Here is a 20,600-nt window from a genome sequence, read left to right as displayed (position 1 = left end):
AACTGGTACCAAGCTATGAGACTATTTGGGGGGGAAGGGGTATTATAATTGTATTTTGAGCTAGGGGCGTAGCCACGGGTGGGCCCAGGCCCACCCACGTTTGCCCAAGGCCCACCCAGGAATGGTGCATTCGATGTCCCCAACCAATACCGCATCCGTAGCTGGCTCGCTCCCTTCCCTCCGCTCCCACTCCCGTCTGGCGAGTCCTTCAGTTCTGGGGTTTTTTTGTCCTTCTGCCACGGTACTTCCAAGTTCCAGCTTAAGATTATTAGTGTGCACTTGCACTACCTGTCAGCGATTCGCACACACACAGGCTGGCTTCAGCGTTCACTCTTCTGCATCCCGCCCTCTCTGATGCAACTTCCTTTTAGGGCAGGAAGCACATGGCAGAGGGAAGCCCGTGTCTGTGAATCGCTGGTAGTGCAGCATGCCAGTACTAAGAAGCACCGCGGCAGAAGCAGGGAGGAAAAAAACTGAAGTGCCGGACTCGCGGGACAAGGTGGGAGCCCACAACACAACAAGAGCCACAAGCTTAAAAATGGGAGAGTACGTCTTCACTACCCTGCAGATGAAGATTGTCTGGTTCCGTACAGTGGCGGATAGGAAGATGTGCATTTTTTTGCGGCGGCTGCTGCGGTGGGAGGGTGGGGGGTGGGTGGGGGGTGAAGAAGAGATGAATTTTCAGGCCCACCCTCCTTGGGCTCAGGCCCACCTCAAATCAGCCCTCTGGCTACGCTACTGTTTTGAGCCCCCAATTTTAAGTAACTAGCAATTCTTTTACCTGTGTCTTATAGCTGCCATCTGCCCAGTTCCCTCCTCGGGCCCAGTGGCCCAGAGTGCAGCTAAGAGAGCAGTATTGTTGGTAGGCCTAATATTTCTCTATTATGATCTTCCTGCTGCTGCCACCTGTCCCATGCATTTCACAGCTGTTTGAACCACAATGTGTATCACAGAAATCTGCAGAATGCTGCACAATTGAAACTATTGTGAACAGATAAGATGCTGGTGGCAGGAGAAGCAAGTTAGAGAATTGTCATCTAACCATGCTACTGGGATTGGGCTGCCAAGAGGCAGAAGGACTCAAATAAAAAGTTGCACCAGGGCTCATATGATCTTTACTTTGCTATTATACAAAACATTTGCTGAATTCCTTCTGAATAGTATGACAGTTCTAACAACTAGTCCCATTGGAGCTTCCCTGTGACAAGCTGTCACTTCTGACAGCTGTGAAAGATAGCTATCTTGGTTCAGGTTTATAGTAGCACTCAAAGCAATAGGAGAAGATTGAAGAGCCAGAGGCACCATTCAGTAAATAGTGAAACATGTAGGTTATCATGAGATATTAAACTAGATTGCAAAAGCACTAAATTCTTTTTCAATTATTAGCACTTTCTATGGTTCCATATGTCTAACTTCAGCCTGCTAATTGCTGCAATTTGTCGTAGATTTTATAAGGAAATTGTAAAATTGACACAGTTCCTATTACATATCGAAAGACATCATTATAAAAAAAAAAATATTAGAAGAAGCAGGACATAAGCCACTTGATTACTGTGCTTACTGTCCATTAATGATTCTAGCACTTAAATTCATTTGCTTTCTTTATGACTGGCAGTATTGCTCACAAATTTCAAACCTATGCCAATTCAAAATCATTTTGTGTTCTGATTTAATTCATAAGCAAGTTGACTGAATATCCTTGTAAAACATGAAGTTACACAATCTCTTACCGAGAAGTCAATGGTTCAAATCTGAGACAGAAGTAGTCTTTGAGAACTATATAGGGTGGTGGCATCAGTCCATTTTATTGTAGACCTAATTCATATCACAGCTGTAGGTTTATAGTTTAGTAGCATGACCTGGGCATTGGCATTAATTAAGCTTTCACTTCAATTCTGTTAATTTACATCATATCTGGTTAAAGTTAATGTTAACCAGATATTTAAAGAAATAACAGAAGGGAGTGCAGCCTTGTTCATGAATCAACGTGAGGAGAGGGGAGATAAATACTTTGAAGAGGGAGGGGGCGAGGATGGATCCCTGGGGAACGCCAGATTCTGCTGGAAAAACAGGGGAAAGAGAAGTATCATGGAAGAGCTGGAAGACGCATCCAGAGAGGTAACTTGAAAATCAATAAAGCACAGTACCATGCATACCCAGGGAATGGAGGTGAGAGAGGAGAAGAAGAGTGTGGTTGACTATGTCAAAGGTGGATGAGAGATCCAGGGAGACAACAATGACAGAACAGTGATGGTCAAGGGAAGAGCAGATAGTATTTCTGGTTTGGCCACTGGAAACAGGATTCTGGGCTAGATGGACCATTGGTCTGACCCAGTATGGCTACTCTTATGTTCTTATGCAAGTAGGAGGGTCTTGGTACTGTGGTTGCAATGAAATCCGGATTTATATAAATAGAGATCATTGGTGTTTGATAGTCTTTAACTATAGATGTTTGAATTGCCTGCAAAATAAAAGTCTTAATTCTGTTTGTTGAAAGCTGTATTAACAGTAATAGTAATATATCCAATAATCCAAAGAAGCTTAGGGAGAATTTATAAAACAATTATTCCAAAGAATCTCCACTCCACAAATCCCATTCTCTATTTAAAAGTGTTGGACTCATACAGACAGTTCACCATGATACATTCATCATCTGTTCACATGATACTGTTAATCCAATCTCACTTAAAGACTCTAACTCGCACAAGACCCAAGCTATCAACATTCACAATCTACAGCCTTGTGATAATCAGTTTCACTGTGAAACTGATTATCACAAGGCTGTAGACTGTGGATACTGTTAAACCAATGACATCCACTCAGGCTCAGCATTCAAACCAACTGATATCACTGTATTAGAAAATATATCCAATGCAGGGCACAGTGTAATTCTTCAGTAAAAGGAGCTGAATGGAAATATCCTAATCATAGCAGGAATTTTAAAGCCAGACGGGTTAGCACTTGCACTTCAACCTTTGTGATTTATATTATTCTGTTTCTTGTCCTCTAATGTATGTGGGCCATACAAAAATGTTTACAGCTAAATGAACATTATCATAGGCTAAATGCTAATAATATATCTGCTCCTTTAGTCAATCACTGTTTAACTAAACAGCATATGATAGAAAACCTATTATGGTGGGTCATAGATACTATTCTAATTGACTGCTGTGGAGGTGGCCATGAAAAACAATTAAATTTAAGAGGTCAGTTTTAGATATATTTTCTTAATATTGTGACAGCAGCTAGTTTGAATGCCAAGCTGGAGTTGATATCATTGGTCTAACAGTATCATGTGTTGTTGGTTGCAAATGTGATTGGTGGAAAGTTGGATTTATTGGCTATGATATTCCCAATGCAGAGAGCACAACATGGTTTCATGTTGAATAATCTTGATGTGGCCTCCTTCTTTCTGCAAGCTTTATTTATATGTTAGGATTTATTTACTGCTTTTTTATGCTCAGTTGGATTTTCTGGATCACCACAATGAATATGAATGACAAAGATTTGTGCACAAAGAATCCCCAGTTTAGGCTTATTTCTTGTGCATATTCATTGTGCTAATCTGTAAAACTTGATATGCTAGGTGTGCCTACGGAAGAGGGGTGAGAAGCATTTTATTATGAATACAAGAACCATATAACCTTTCTTTACAGTGAGATGCAATAAAGAGAGCTCAATATAACAATTATTTTATAAATACAACACAGATACCTGTGAGTCTTAATAATATAGGCTCTCAGAATCATCCCCAAAGGTGTACAAATTCTCTCACACAAATTTACACCTGTTCTGAAGGTGTAAATTTATGCATTTACTCTATGAGGTAATTCTATATGGATCTACCTAGTTTTCAGTGGCAATAACTAGAGAATGAAATGGGGACAAAATTTGTCCCCGTCCATGTGGGTTCTGTCTCCGTCCCCACCCTGTCCCCGCAGGCCCTGTCTCCGTCCCCGCCCCAACCCTGCAGGTTCTATCACCATCCCTGCCTTATCCCTGTGGGCTCTATTTTCAATAGCAGAAGCCTCAAACACTTATGATTTTATATTTAAATCTTTTTATTAAGCTGTGCAACTGTTATGTATAAATTACAAATAGAAAACAATAATATCAACAAGCATCTATAATAACCCTCCCACCACCATCACCCTCTCCCCTTCCAACCCCAACAATAGCTGACTTCTACTACCCCAAGGAATCCTAATCCACCCTATTAAAATGTCCAGGGGTACAAAATACAACGTGTTCTGTATGCGCTAGAGGGCAGTAATATGCCCTATGAAGCACTGTTATGATTTTTAAATCTGTGGATGAATAAGAAGTTATCAACAATCTCAGGATTCAGTCTAGCTCTCCTGTCTTCTACAGTCCTTCCTGCAATAACATATGTCGTCTTAGAAGATGTGCTGGTAGCAGGATGTACAGGACACCCATACAAAGTTTTGCTAGCTATGGCCAGCATGTTTGCTTGTTTTTCCAAAAAATAAAAATATTGTTGTCTGCATCAAACATAAGTAAGAGTCCAGTTCATTAACAGGCTTCAAATTAGAAAGTGACACGCGGACAAAGATTGTCCACATCCTCACAGGCTCTGTCCCCATCACTGCCCCATCCCCGTGGAATCTTTCCACACCCCGTCCCAGCGAGCTCTGTCCCCATACTTATGGTTGCCATGGGTCCCCGTCCCCGTGTCATTCTCTAGCAATAACATATGTTCTAGTATTCTTGTCATTTACATTCATTTATGAACACATGCATGTATGAACTAGATGGTTTTGGTTAAGCAGTATTCTAAAAGTACGATCCTAGAAGTAAGGGTGTGTACTTTGTGGATAGGCATTCACATGGGCAGTTTTGGAAGGGTGCATAATTATGTGCAGATTGTAAAATGTTATAATCTATGTGTGGGATTTTGCAATCTAGATGCAAGTATTTAGATCAGCTTTATGGCTTGTATAAGTGTTCACACTTTAAATATAGGTGTGGTTTTGACCACTTTTCTGTGTAGAAAAGGCACCTACTTTTTTGTGTAGAATAGGTTTAAACATGTTCCTAGCACATAAATTTATGCACCATTTAAAGACTCACCCTCTCTCCCCGTCATTCTATAATCTTGTGTGCACATTTTTATGCTTAGTGCACAAATTTGCACAAGCAAGTAATAGACTAGTGCTGGTTATGCATCTACGTTGATTTGCAAATTAGCTGTTCATTGGCACTAACAAAAATGATAGCCAGTAATTAATTAATTGGCACAAATTTGTAGTTACTTGCGTTACTGCACTTAGATGCTATTCTAGAATCTATCTATCTCATTATACTCGGCTTCACATAAGATACGTCCTTAAGTACATAAGTACATAAGTAATGCCACACTGGGAAAAGACCAAGGATCCATCGAGCCCAGCATCCTGTCCATGACAGCGGCCAATCCAGGCCAAGGGCATCTGGCAAGCTTCCCAAACGTACAAACATTCTATACATGTTATTCCTGGAATTGTGGATTTTTCCCAGGTTCATTTAGTAGTGGTTTATGGACTTGTCCTTTAGGAAACCGTCTAACCCTGCTTTAATAGGATCATCAGATCAGTGTGTTTGCATCTATAGTGGCTAATTATGAGCCAAGCATGTTTAGGAGGCAGTACCGCAATCCTCATCGACCCCAATTTTTGTTTTTTTACTTATTTTTTCATTAAAGTATTCATTTGTATCATTTATCTTAATTTTTCTACACTTATTGTCATCTTTAGATTCCAAATTAATACTTAGCTTTTCAGCTTCAATAAATAGTACATAATGGAGACCCGATGTCACCAACATAGAGCCATGTTTCGCTGTACGCTGTCTCAAGGTAGTCTCCTGTTTTCTCAAAGCGGTTTGACTACATACTCCCTTCTTTATCTAAATTTTATATATGCCTAGTGATTACTAATTCTAGAATCTATAGCATGCAACTTCAAAATGGTGTGGACGTTGGGATGGGCAAGACAGGTCAGGGGCATGCCCAGCAGTTACACACTAGCCTCCTAATATTCAGCACTATTTAACCGGCCAGGAACGGGTCCTGGCCAAGTTTATTTATTTATTTATTATATTTGTACCCCACATTATCCCACCTATTTGCAGGCTCAATGTGGCTTACAGAGTGATATTATGACATATTCATGAGAGGATAATAGATATAGTCGGTGGTAGGACGAAGATATTTGAAGAAAGAGAAGGGGGTGTTAAATTGGGTGATGTAGGAGGTGTAATTGGTTGTGTGGGTGGGTTGTGTGGTGATTTGTGTCTTTAGAGGTTCTTTTTGTAGGCTCTGTTGAAGAGATGTGTCTTCAAGGATTTGCGAAAGTTGCTTAGATTGTCCATGGTTTTTAAGGTTGGGGGTAACGCATTCCATAGCTGTGTGCTTCTATACGAGAAGGTGGTGGCGTATGCTTGCTTGTATTTGAGTCCTTTACAGCTGGGGAAGTTCAAGTTGAGGAATTTGTGGGCTGATCTCTTGGCGTTAACTAGCCTTAGCCGGCTAAGAGCTAATATTCAGCAGAAGATAGCTGGCTATCTTGGCTGCATATTAGCACTGAGCAGCTAACACGGTCACTGGCTATATCGTGCAACATAGCCATGTAGCGCCAATATTTATCGACTGACTGGCTACATTTAGCAGGCAGATAGACCTGTATAAATGTCTATCTATGGCCACTATAATGCTGGTCAGTCGGTGAATATCAACTTAACCGGCTATGCTAAATCAAAAAAACGTGTACTTAAAATGTTTTTTTTCAGAATTTTTTAGTCCAATCAGTCACTCTTTCAGACTGAATAAGAGGCTTCCCCATTGGAGTATCAGCTATTATCCTCGATGTATGTTCAAAAAGAGAGTCCTAGTTCTATCTAGGATAATCATTTAGTTGTGGTCATTTACAGCAGCTGTTGACATGGCATGAGCGGATGCATCTAAATGTTGGCACATAAATGTTCAGTATTCTATAACGCCAATTACATATATTATCACTGATATAGAATTTGGGTTAATGCAGCATCTTACCACCTACATTTTGGGGACCTTTTCTGAATTACCCCCATATTTGTTCACACATTTTATAAAATACGTGCATACACTAACTTCACCCCAACTCTGCCAGAATGACATTCTTCAGGGAATTCCAACACATGGTATGTATATAAGTATATCTGATCTCAGCACGTTCACTTGAATGTATATATTAGGCTGCACAACTTTATCAGAGCCATTTTCCTTGTGTAAAAACATGATTTGCATGCAGATAATGCTTTATAAATTTACCTACTTAGTAGACTGTAGTGTTCTGAGACAAGTTAATAAAAACATCTGGGTTTTCTTTTCTTTCTTCCATTCTCCCTTTGTGGAATATCCATGGTTAGAATTGTAGTGGCTACAGGACCTCTGGCCATTTAAGGTTACTGCAAGATATGGTTGTGCCAAGAAAAAGTGCTTTTCTGCTTTGCATATTATCAAAATCATGCTTTGCAGATGTGGATGTTTGTATGCCAGCCTGCCCTAAAGAGACATATTGTGGAAACTTCAAGGACCTTCGATTTGAGAAAGCAAAATATGATTGGGCAAATTAGTAAAATAGTTTTGAGTGTAGCCTGTTAAATCTTTTACCATGTGGAGCATTATGTCAGGAGTCGTATATGGTAGAAATGAGCAATTAGCTTTCCTTCCTCATGCCATCCTGAGACTCTGCTTCCATTTTCAAATAACAAACAACTTGCTATTTACATCAGCAATGGAACAGAAGAAATGGAAACAATGATGTTTATTGCAGTCGGAAAGTGACTGCAAAACTATTTTGCTACAGAGGGACTTATTAATGCTTTTGAAAGCTTGGAAAGTGCATATAAATAATATATCCCACTTAGTAAGAGGGAATCTTTCCTGTTACAATTTGGTGTGAGAAGGTATTTTTTTAATATATGTTTTAATATAAATGAGGTTCAGTTTTGATTTATTCTGAACAGAATGCAAATTAGAGTGTCTGCCTACCCTTGATTGATGACTGTACCAGTTTATGCTCTTCCTTATCTTTCCTTTTCCTTATAGGCATGATCCTTTGTTAATGTCTGGCAATGATCAGATTGACAACATGGACTCTAGCAGTGTGAAAAAATATGACTCGACAGGGATGTTTCACTGGTGTCCAGCCAAAGAAATGGAGAAGGTTATTCTGGTGGGTGTCTTGGGATGGACAGCCAGAAAGTATTTGTTTTGACTCTTTTCCCATGTTGTTTCAGGGAATGTTTGTTTTATTCATTTTTGTTTGGCCATTTTTTCTTATGGGAGCTAAGTCATTGTCTACTTTTTTGAATGAGGGTGCACTATGAGGTCCTTTTACTAAGGTGTGCTAAAAGGAGGTCTGTGCTACTTTTAGTGTGTGGGTTTCCCACGTGCTGCAGCCAACTTTGACGCACCAGTAAAATGGCCGTGTTTTTTTTTGTAATGGCCATGTGCTAATTTTCTCATTAGAGTGAAGCCATTACCATGGGAGTCCTTACTGCCACCTATTTAGGAGGTGGTGAGGGCTCCATTGCTACTCCAACACTAATCAGGTAGTGTGTGGTAATGTGCCTGCACTACCCGATTAGCGTAAACATGCCTACTCCACACACATTGGCAAGTCTCTCACACTGATAAATAAAAAATATTTTCCAGTATGGGATTAATAAGCACTAAGTGGAACTCTACTGCAGGATGCCTTATCACGTCCCATGGTAGTGCTCTTTTAGCATGTGGTAGGCCCGCATTAGGCCTACCGCACCTTAATAAAATGGCCATATTACTGGCATGGTTCATAAATTGTTTCATGGTCGAACACAACTGCTTCATGCGTAAGAATTGGTCAACTGGGATGTTATCCCGAAGATGCAGAAAACAGAAGAGTATGTACATACTATTGTTTGGTAAATTGGAACACCTTGATGTGTGATGATGGTTCCTCTGATTCTCTCAAATATTTCCTTGGGGATGTAATAGTGAGAATTTGTTAGAACTGAGCACATTTCATTTAACAATTTAATTTAGTTTGAGTTAGGAATAATACTGAGCTTTAGTAATTATATATTGTAGAGGGGCACAGTAATTTTGAGAGTATTATACTTCCTAGGTTAGTGGAAATTAAATTTTAACTGCCAAACCCTCTACCATTCTTCTTATGTTTAGAGATCCATGCTCATTGTTTCTACTCCCTCCAAGTTATCTACTCTATTGGCTATCTTCGTTTTATCTCCAAAAAGGCAAACCATTCCTTCCAACTCTTCAGCAATATCTCTCACAAATATATTAAACAGAATCGACCCCAGCACCGACCCCTGAGGAACTTCACTGCTCACCTTCCTTTCTTCTGAGCAGATTCCATGTACCACCACCCTCTGCCACCTGTAGGTCAATCAGTTTCCTATCCAGTTCACCACCTTTGGTCCTAAGTTCAGCCCTCTCAGCTTATTCACAAGTCTTCTGTGGGGGACCGTATCAAAGGCTTTGCTGAAATCCAAGTAGATTACATCTAGCGCACAATTAGTTTGGCAGAATTTTCCTTTAGTAAAGCCATGTTGCCTTGGATCCTGTAACCCGTTGGCTTCAAGAAAGTTAACTATCCTTTCTTTCAGCAGTGACTCCATTATTTTTCCTACCACCAACGTGAGACTTACCAGTTTATAGTCTCCCACTTCTTCCCTGTCTCCACTTTTGTGAAGAGGGACCACATCTGCTTGTCTCCAATCCCGTGGAACCTCTCCTGTCTCTATAGATATATTAAGTAAATCTTTAAGAGTTCCCACCAGGACTTTTCTGAGCTCCCTCAGAATCCTGGGATGTACCCATCCAGCCTCATAGATTTGTCTACCTTCAAATTGTGAAGCTGTTTATAAATTCTTTCTTCTGTAAATGGTGCAATATCCACTCCATTCCCAGATATTTCCATGGCATCCAACCACAGTCCTTCTCCAGGATTTTCCTCTGTGAACAGAAGTAATTGTTTAACACGTTTGCTTTATTGTCATCACTCTCTACATAGCCATTCTCATTATCTTTCAGTCTTGTAATTCCATTCCTATCTTTTCTCCTTTCCCCAATATACCTGAAAAAGGTCTTGTCACCTGTCTCTACGTCTTTAGCCATTTTTTTTCCCGCTTTTGCTTTCGCCAGCCATATTTTCCTCTTTGCTTCTTTGAGTTTAATCCAATAATCTTTTCCGTGATCCTCTCATTGTGTTCTTTTGTATTTCTTGAACAAAGCCTCTTTTGCTCTTATTTTTTCAGCTACTTGTTTGGAGAACCATGTGGAGGGGCATTTTTGAATGGGGACGCCCATCTCTAAGGGCGTCCATCTCTGAGGATGTCCATGCGAAGGGGCGGGGCATCCCGTATTATTGAAACAAGATGGGCGTCCATCTTTCGTTTCGATAATACGGTCAGGGACGCCCAAATCTCAACATTTAGGTCAACCTAAGAGATGGTCGACCTTAGAGATGGTTGTCCCCGGTTTTCGGCCATAATGGAAACCGAGGACGCCCATGTGAAAAACGACCAAATCCAAGCCCTTTGGTCATGGGAGGAGCCAGCATTCGTAGTGCACTGGTCCCCCTCACATGCCCTAGGGGGCACTGCAGTGGACTTCATAAATTGCTCCCATGGTGCATAGCTCCTTGAGTGCTGAGCCCCCCCCCCAAAACCCACTACCCACAACTGTACAACACTACCATAGCCCTTAAAGGGTAAAAGGAGGCACCTCGATGTGGGTACAGTGGGTTTTGGGTGGGGTTTGGAGGGCTCCCATTTACCAGCACAAGTGTAACAGGTAGGGGGGGATTGGCCTGGGTCCACCTGCCTGAAGTGCACTGCAATACCCACTAAAAACTGCTCCAGGGACCTGCATACTGCTCTGATGGAGCTGGGTATGACATTTGAGGCTGGCATAGAGGCTGGCAAAAAATGTTTTAAAATTATTTTGGGGGGGTGGGAGGGGGTTAGTGACCACTGGGGGAGTAAGGGGAGGTGATCCCCGATTCCCTCTGGTGGTCATCTGGTCAGTTTGGGCACCTTTTTGAGGCTTGGTCATGAAAAAATTGGACCAAGTAAAGTTGACAAAATGCTCATCAGGGCCAGCCATTATCAGCCGAGAACACCCATCTCTTAATCACGCCCCCGTCCCACCTTCGATACTGCCGATACGCCCTGGGAACTTTGGTCATCCCCGCAATGGAAAGCAGTTGAGGATGCCCAAAATCGGCTTTCCATTATGCCAAATTGGGTGACTTTGAGAGAAGGACGCCATCTTCCGATTTGTGTCGGAAGATGGGCGTCCTTCTCTTTTGATTATGCCACTGATAGGCTTCCTGTTTTTCTTGTTTTTGTTTACTTTCCTTGCATAAAGATCAGTTGCCATATTTATAGCAGCTTTCAGCTTGTACCACTGATTTTCCACTTCTCCTACTCCTTTCCATGCCAACAGCTCCTTCTTCAATAAATTCCCCCATTTTATCAAAATCAATATGTTTGAAATCCAGTACTTTGAGTTTTGTGTGTCTGCACTACGCCTTTGCCCTTATATCAAACCATATTGTGTGATGATCACTATTACATAGGTGGACTTTCTCCATTTGTGAGCACTAGATCCAGCGTCAACCTTTCCCTCGTAGGTTCCATCACTATTTGTCTGAGCAAGATCTTCACAATCTCCCTATTTCTTTCTGATTCTGCCAACGGGACATTCCAATCCACACCAGACAAGATGAAATCTCCCAACAGTAGCACCTCCCCTTTTATACCAATCTTTTGGATATCTTCTATCAGATCCTTGTCTAACTTCTCCATTTGTACTGGAGGTCTGTAGATAACCACCGTGTGGATGTACGACAATCCATAATGCTTCTTCCTTTCCCCCTGTTCCCCATATTTCAGCAGCTCTGATATTGTTTCTCACATACAGTGCCATTCCTCCACCTCTTTGGCTCTCCCTGTCCTTCCTAAAAAGATTATAGCCCGGTATGGGATTCATTGGACCACGTCTCTGTAATAGCAACAATATTCAAGTTTTCTTCAAACATCAGCGCTTGCAAGTCTTGAACCTTTCTACTTAGACTACGAGCATTTGTGTTCATTGCTTTCCATATGCTAAATGAGTTTAGGTTGTTTTCTATATTTAGATGATCTTTCCCTCTGCCATCATGTTTATTCTGGTGATGACTTTCTAAATTCCCTTGTTTTATTTTGTCACCTCCACTCTCTAGTTTAAATGTCTAGAAACATACCCTGTGAATTTGTCCCCAAGGATCCTTTTTCCCATCACAGAAAGATGTAGCCCATCATTACAGTACAGCTTGTTATTTTTCCACATATTACCCTTTGCTCCTATATATCTAAAACATTCTTCTTTACATCAAGACTCAAGCCACTTATTGAATTCCACTGTTTTGCATAGTCTTTCCTCTCTCTTCCCACCATGTAGGAATTACTTCAGAAAAAGCCTCAGTCCGAACCAAAGATTTCAGTCCCTCCCCAAGCTTCTGGAACACTCTCTGTGCTGTAAACTTGCTATTGTTAGCCAAATTCTCTACAAGTGGAAAGACAGGTCTAATTTCTTTTTAAATAGGATAGAATAGAATGAGGTAAATTCAGCAGTTTATGAGACAGATATTAAGAGCAGGACACAGGTAATATCAGTTTACAATCAAACCAAGTCACCGTGTATAGACTCCTCCTCTCTGTATTCCTTTCCCTGAGTTTCATGCCATTAACAGGCTTGGACTACTGTTCATTCTATATACAAGTGCAAGTGGAAATCAATGTAATGAGGCAATAGGCTCAGCTAGTTGTTATGGCTGCTACACAACATTGCACTAAGCAACAGAGCAACTCCAGCAGGCATTACTCTCCCCATCATATTCAGCCTGGGGATAAGATACAGTAGATGCTAGAAGGACTTGTGACTGAGAAAAGGGAACAAGAAAAGGTGCTGCTGCACAAAGTGGAGCCCGGCTATCTGTGTCCTGCATGTTGCCTGTTAATTCCAACACGCTAGGACTCGTGTTGTAGCTAGACAGGAGAAAGCTATCACCTCTGCCCTGACATCAAATTTTGGGGCCAGATTACTAAACTGCATTAATCAGTGGTGTTGCCATTTAGGGGGGGCCTTGGGGTCTGGGCCCCCCAAATTGGATTTGGGCCCCCCAAGATCTGATGGTTTGGCTGGCCCTGCCAGCAGAAGCCTTCCTCCAGTTCTGTTCACTACTGTACTTCCACCCCCCCTCCCCAGTGTACGTGCTCAATGTCATTAAAACCAAGCATGCATGCCACAGGGTGAAGCAGGGCAGGCGGCGTGGCATCAAACAGCACCCTAAGCTTGGAATAAACTTCCTGAGCCCATACGCCAAGCCCCCTCCCTGCCCATCTTCAAATCCCTACTCAAAGCCCACCTCTTCACTGTAGCTTTCGGCACATAACCATTTACCTCTATTCAGGAAACCTAGATTGCCCCTATTGATTGACTGCATACTTGTCCTTTAGATTGTAAGCTCCTTTGAGCAGGGATTGTCCTTCTTTGTTAAAATTGTACAGCGTTGCGTGACCCTGGTAGCGCTTTAGAAATGTTACGTAGTAGTAGTAGTGAAGCAGGGCAGGTGGCGTGGCATCAAACAGCACTAGAGAATGGCTTCTGCTGGCAGGGCTTGGGGACCCCCGCCAGCATAGGTATGTGAGGCTGCAGCGGAGGATGGAGAGCTTCGGGAAGGTAGGGCAAAATGTGCTGCCCCATTTTGGGTTCAGGCTCTCCCTCCCCAAAATTGAGTTAATGGTATTGAAAAAAGCACATAGTAATAGCACTTTTAACATGCATAAATTAGCTTGCAATTGGGTTAACATGTGATCTATGGTAATGACATAATGATATTAAATAATAAAATTAGTTTGCAAACATGTTAAGACACACACACACACACAATGTTTGTACATCTCAGAAAGGTATATTGAAGCTTTTGTGATAGTACCAGCAGTAATGTGTACCTAATTTGTGTATCATTAACATTAGCTGTTAATACTTGTGATAAACATTGCTAGTCAATATTTAGTCACTACAGGAGGCATATCGAAGGGGACATGGTCCAGGCATGTTTTGGGTGGGACTATGGTGGAGATAAAATATACACTTGTATTCCCCATTTCAGAAGAGGGGAAATACACATTTATGTCTGCTGAGATCAATGGCAGAATTTACAACTTCTCTCAGAGACCTCTAGGTTCCTAAAATAGAGCAGAGAAATGGTGTCAGAGTGGAGGAGTAGCCTGATAGTTAGTGCATCAGGCTTTTATCCTGGTGATCTGGGTTCAATTCTCACCGCAGCTCCTCATGACCTTGGGCAAGTCACTTCCTCCATTGCTCCATGTATAAAAACTTAGATTGTGAGCCCTCTAAGGACAACATACCTGCATATAATATGTGCAGCTCTGCATAGGTCTAGTAGCACTATAGAAATGATTAGTAGTAGTAGTGATCACTGGAGTTTGTCACTTTATATAAAGCTCTTCCAAACTGCTTGTCTTTGCTTTCCTTTACTATTGCATGTAAATTCAATAACTGTCAGACCCTGGCTCATGCAAACAATGCTAGAATGAAACTGCTTTCTTTATCCCTTCAGAATATGTTACTTTGCTGAGGATTCCCAGGACTGCAGTATGGACATTTAAAGCAAGCAATGGGCCTGTCAGCTGTAGAACTGAATCATCAATCAGAGTAAATGGTGCAAAAAAAAAGGTGCAGGGGAAAATCTGCTCTCTGAGCTATTTTATAAAGAGCGCTCTAGGCTTAGAATAGCTCTTAGTGTGGATTCCCACACCCAGCTTTAGGCGCGAGGTACACCAATTGAAACCTAGTGTAAATATTGGTGTGCAATTTGGTCACTCAGAACCCAAATTCTTTAACTGCACATAATTGTTTGGAACATCCCTGACCCAACCATGCCTGTCTCATGGCCATGCACCCTTTTGGGTTGCACACGATAAGATTTAGTTGTGATTCTTTATAGTATCACACATAGGCAGTTGCGCATGCAACTCCAAATTAGTGCTAATTAATACAAATAATTAATTGTTAGCAGCCAATTTGAGTGGTAATGGCTTATTAACAAATGTAGTTGCACATGCAAAATTGGATGACATTTATAGAATCCGGAGGAATGTGGGCAATTCAATAACAGTATGCCTACGGTTAGGCACCCATTCCATAAAATAGAGTAGATATCTACTTTCCTTTCTAGAATAGCATTACAGTTAGATGTATACAAGCGTATGCAGTGAGGTGGAAGTACTTTCATCAGTCCTGAATGCTGGAGATACCTACATATTATGTAAGATATGCACATAGGGGCCCTTTTACTAAGCTGTGTAGGTGTCTATGCGTGCCCAACGCGTGCCAGATTAGAGTTACTGCCCAGTTACCGTGTGGCCCTTGCGGTAATTTCAATTTTGGAGTGTGGCAGCTATGTGTGTCAAGTGGCATTTGACATGCGTAGACATTACCGCCCGGTTACTGCGTGAGACCTTACCACTAAGTCAATGGCTTGCGGTAAGGTCTCAGACCCAAAATGGATGTGTGGGAATTTTCATTTTGCCGCACATCCATTTTCGCCCAAAACACGTGTCTACACTACTGCAGGCCATTTTTCAGCGCACCTTAGTAAAAGGACCCCATAGTTACAGAATGGTGCTTAGGTGCATATTTGGCATGTATATATCTATGTGCATATCTAACATGCATTTTTACCATTACCATGTATTATAGGATATATAAAATTACCTCTGATGTACTATTTGACCTCATATATAAGCTTTAAAGCCTAGGTTCCATTATAGAATACTAGCATAATTGACTATTAGCATGCTTAAAATTTAGGTATTTGCATTCATGCCAGCCATGCAGCTGTATGTTTGATAGCAGAGCTGCAACAAACTGATCATGTTTCTCTCTCAGTGAAGACATTGTAGTGGCTCCCTGTTCAATACCGAGTACAGTATAAAATATTAATGCTGTTTTTGACGACATTGGTTCTTGGAAAAAGAAAATCCATCTGCTGCTTTGTTCCACTTTTGTACATTTTTCTGTTTCAAAAATGAACCCCATGGTGTCACAAACATGTAAAATCAATACCGCATATTAATAGATATTAAGCACCCCAAATGTAAACAAACCATTAAAATAAATAAGACTTAAATTATTTTTTACTACATGATGAGAAGATCCCATATTAATGGGGGGAATTCTATAAAGTGGGCATTAGAACTTATGCACTGAATGTGTGTGTAAATTGTATACAATTCCAGCATATACACACTTAACATAGTAATGTGGAGGGGCATAATCAAACATCGCCGGCAAAATAGATCACCGGCGATCTGTTTTGGTGGTGGCACAACAGCTTGCCGGAACCGTATTATCGAAAAAGATGGCCGGACATCTCTTTTTTTGATAATACGGTTTAGCCCAGCCAAATGCCAGAGTTCGCCGGGTTTGAGATGGCCTGTTTTGTTTTTCAGCGATAATGGAAAAAAATGCCTGCGATCTCAAACCTGGCAAAATCCAAGGCATTTGGTCACGGGAGGAGCCAGCATTTGTAATGCACTGGTCCCCCTCACATGCCAGGGAACCCTAGGGGGCACTTCTAAAAATGTTTAAAAAAATACAAAAAAAGCTCCCAGGTGCATAGATCCCTTAGCTTGGGTGCTGAGTCCCCCAAATCCCCCTCCAAACCCACTCCCCACAACTCTACACCATTACCATAGCCCTTATGGGTGAAGGGGGGCACCTACATATGGGTACAGTGGGTGTTGGGGGGGGGGGGTTGGAGGGCTCAACACTTAGCACCACAAGTGTAACAAGTAGGGGGGGGGGATGGACCTGGGTCTGCCTGCCTGAAGTGCACTGCACCCATTAAAAACTGCTCCAGGGACTTGCATACTGCTGTCAGGGACCTGGGTATGACATTTGAGGCTGGCATAGAGGCTGGCAAAAAAGTGCTTTATTTTTGTTTTTTCGTGTGGGAAGGGGTTGGTGACCACTGGGGGACTACGGGGAGGTCATCCCCCATTCCCTCCAGTGGTCAGCTGGTCAGTTGGGGCACCTTTTTGAGGCTTGGCCGTGAAAATAAAAGGACCAAGTCAACCCAGCGAAATACTGCTTAACGTCACTTTTTTTTCCATTATCTGTGAAAGCCAGCCATCTGGTAGCCACGCCCATGCCCACCCATGTCCCGCCTTCGCTTTGCCAGCGACACGCCCCTTTGAACCTTCGCTGACGAGGCGACGGGAAAGCGGCGATACTGTCAAAAAAGCAGCTTTCGATTATACCGATTTCGCCGCTTTTCCGAGATCACCGGCCATCTCCCCATTTATGTCGGAAGATGGCCGGCGATCACTTTCGAAAATAAGCTGGATAGTAACATAGTAGATGACGACAGAAAAAGACCTGCACGGTCCATCCAGTCTGCCCAACAAGATAACTCATATGTGCCACATTTTGTGTATACCTTACCTTGATTTGTACCTGTCTTTTTCAGGGCACAGACCGTGTAAGTCTGCCCAGCACTATCCCCACCCCCCCAACCACCAGCCCCGCCTCCCACCACTGGCTCTGGCACAGACCGTATAAGTCTGCCCAGCATTATCCCTGCCTCCCAACCACCAGTCCCGCCTCCCACCACCGGCATGTATGTGCCACTAAGGTGCCTGAACACTATTCTGTAACTACATGCATATCTCCAATAATGTGTAGTTTGCAGATGAGCATAACATGGGTGTAGTCTGGGCAGATTGTTACACTGGGCCAGAGTGCACACTTACATGCATAACTTATAGAATATTATTAGTTACATATATATTTCTGATACATAAACACAGACATTTATACCAGCTCTATGGATGGTAAAAATGTTCATGCCTAACATATATACACATATATTCTCTGTTATGCTAGTATTTTATAAAGGAAAATAGATACCTCTTTCTTTATAGAGTAGTCACAACATAGGTACCCTCTGGGAACCTGTATATAGGTGCACCATTATAAGAATTACCCTCTACCCTGTTTATATTAACCCCACTACCCTTTTTATGGCAATAATCTCTGTCTAACTGCTGTCCTTCCTATGACGAAGTTCAACTAAAGCAAATCGGAGTCCAGACAACCCTATGAATGTACCAAAACACAGTGAATTAGGAGGCTAAAGCCAAGTCAAGTTTAGAGTATGTAGCAAATCAAGTCATAGTCTTCAATGATGTTTAGCTGCATTGGGAGCAGGTTCCAGAAACTGAGCACTGCTCTGAAAATACCCTGGTCCTAGTGCTTTCTAGGCAAATATTTGTATTTCCATGCCATTCCTGGTCCTCTCACTCTGTCTTATCCCTTTCACTTACTCCTCCCTATCTCCCACATTTGCTATCCCCCTCTACCTCCTACCCTAACATTTCATATTGCATTCTCCTTCCATCTTGCTTTTTCCTCTGTCTTACTCCGTTTCCTTGCTCACTGCTCTTTCTAGCCGTCCCTTCTCCCCCCATTCTTTTCACTCAAATAATCCCCTTTTCCTCTCTGTATTCATTGTTCCCTCTTTCCCCTGTTCTTTGCCCCTCTCTCTTCCCATCTTTACAGTCTCCTCTTTCACACTTCCATTTTCTTCCACTTCCACTTCCTTCTCGCTGCTCTTCCCCTCTTTTCTTTCTGCCTGTGATAGTGTGACTGTGGCAGCAGGCATGGGTCTTCACCAAACATAGTCAGACCATAGATAAAAAGTGAACACAAGTTTCTTTTGTTGCACATTCAGAAAAAGGAAACATCCAGCAACTTTTCTTCACAGGCTGTTAACTGAATAGTTTTCCAACAAACAAAAGCAAAGTCTGATTCCTATCAGCTCTAGTGTACCAAGGGCAGGCGTAAGTGCTCATGCCCAAAGTTAGGCATGAGATGCAGGCTAAGCCAGTATTCTGTAAAGGTTGTTTCACACAGAGAACCCTTTGCAGAACACTGGCATAGAACAGATCATCTTGCGCTATTTACTGAATCTACCCCTTAGCATCTAGCATTTTGGCATCAAACTTTTGGTGCATTTTATAGAATTGCCCCCAATGGGCCTTATTCTATAAAGATTATGCTCATAAATTTACACTTCTAAATTAGATTTAGCATAACCGTCCCTCCCCTTTCCCCCCAAAATCAAGGGACTTGAAACTATAACTTCTTTCAGAAGAGACACTCCAAAAAAAACCCTCCTCCCATACATACAGAGTAACCATAACGTGTAATCCACCTTCCAGTATGAATACAAACTTCCCCCCTGGCCTCAATGGGCTCCTCAGAGAGTGTTTCCTAATAGTGGCCTACTGCCTTGACTCGCTGGATATTTCCCAGCCAAGATCCGGACAGTGGGATCTGTCTTAACAGTATTGACCTATAAGTGCACTTACTCTGCCGCTCCCCAATACCTCTCCACTCTTGTCTCTCCCTACGCCCCCTCTCGGGTACTCTGTTCTGTTGATAAATCTCTCTTATCTGTCCCCTTCTCCTCTACTGCTAATTCCAGGCTCCATTCCTATTATCTTGCTGCACCTCACGCCTGGAATAAACTACTTGAGCCTGTACGTCTAGCCCTGTCTTTGGCCTTTTTCAAGTCCAAACTTAAAGCCCACCTCTTTACCACTACTTTTGACTCCTAACCACCACTCACCTGCCCTTTCCTTTTATCCTCACATCTTTATTCCCTTACCCTTATTGTTCTGTCTGTTACCCTTATTGTTCTGTCTGTTTACCTGTCTTATCTAGATTGTAAGCTCTTTGAGCAGGGACTGTCTTTCTGTGCATGGTGTACAGCGCTGTGTATGCCTTGTAGCGCTATAGAAATGATAAGTAGTAGTAGTAGAGTGTAAATTGTGCATATAAATTTAGGAGCATAACCTTTATAGAATAAGGCCCAGTTTGTGCAATTATATTTGCTGCAACTCAAAAAAGATATACAGCAGAATAAAATAAGGTACAGGCAACCAAAATAATGAAATAGATGGAATGACTCTCACAGGAGGAAAGGCTATGGGGGTTAGGGATATTCACCTTGGAGAAGAGATGAATGAGGGGAGGTATGATAGAGAGCCTGAATAGAGTAGGACAGGTAAATGCAAAGACTGGGGACATGCATGAAGTTACAAAGTAGCATATTTAAATAAAAAAGGAGAAAATATATACAGTGGGGGAAATAAGTATTTGATCCCTTGCTGATTTTGTAAGTTTGCCCACTGACAAAGACATGAGCAGCCCATAATTGAAGGGTAGGTTATTGGTAACAGTGAGAGATAGCACATCACAAATTAAATCCGGAAAATCACATTGTGGAAAGTATATGAATTTATTTGCATTCTGCAGAGGGAAATAAGTATTTGATCCCCCACCAACCAGTAAGAGATCTGGCCCCTACAGACCAGGTAGATGCTCCAAATCAACTCGTTACCTGCATGACAGACAGCTGTCGGCAATGGTCACCTGTATGAAAGACACCTGTCCACAGACTCAGTGAATCAGTCAGACT

At 42.0% G+C, this 20,600-nt stretch overlaps 1 protein-coding gene across 1 annotated transcript in view; it reads left to right on the top strand.

The window, feature by feature from the left end:
- Positions 1 to 20,600, top strand: part of KCNMA1 (potassium calcium-activated channel subfamily M alpha 1) — a 1,310,561-nt gene that overhangs the window by 1,175,423 nt on the left and 114,538 nt on the right. Inside the window, exon 20 of the mRNA XM_030203235.1 lies at positions 8,087 to 8,213. Within this exon, the coding sequence (XP_030059095.1) occupies positions 8,087 to 8,213 (127 nt within the window). The remainder of the gene's footprint in view (positions 1 to 8,086; positions 8,214 to 20,600) is intronic.

Source organism: Microcaecilia unicolor, chromosome 5 (assembly GCF_901765095.1).
Source record: "Microcaecilia unicolor chromosome 5, aMicUni1.1, whole genome shotgun sequence".
Taxonomy (NCBI): domain Eukaryota; kingdom Metazoa; phylum Chordata; class Amphibia; order Gymnophiona; family Siphonopidae; genus Microcaecilia; species Microcaecilia unicolor.
This window is presented reverse-complemented; position numbering and strand designations above follow the sequence as displayed.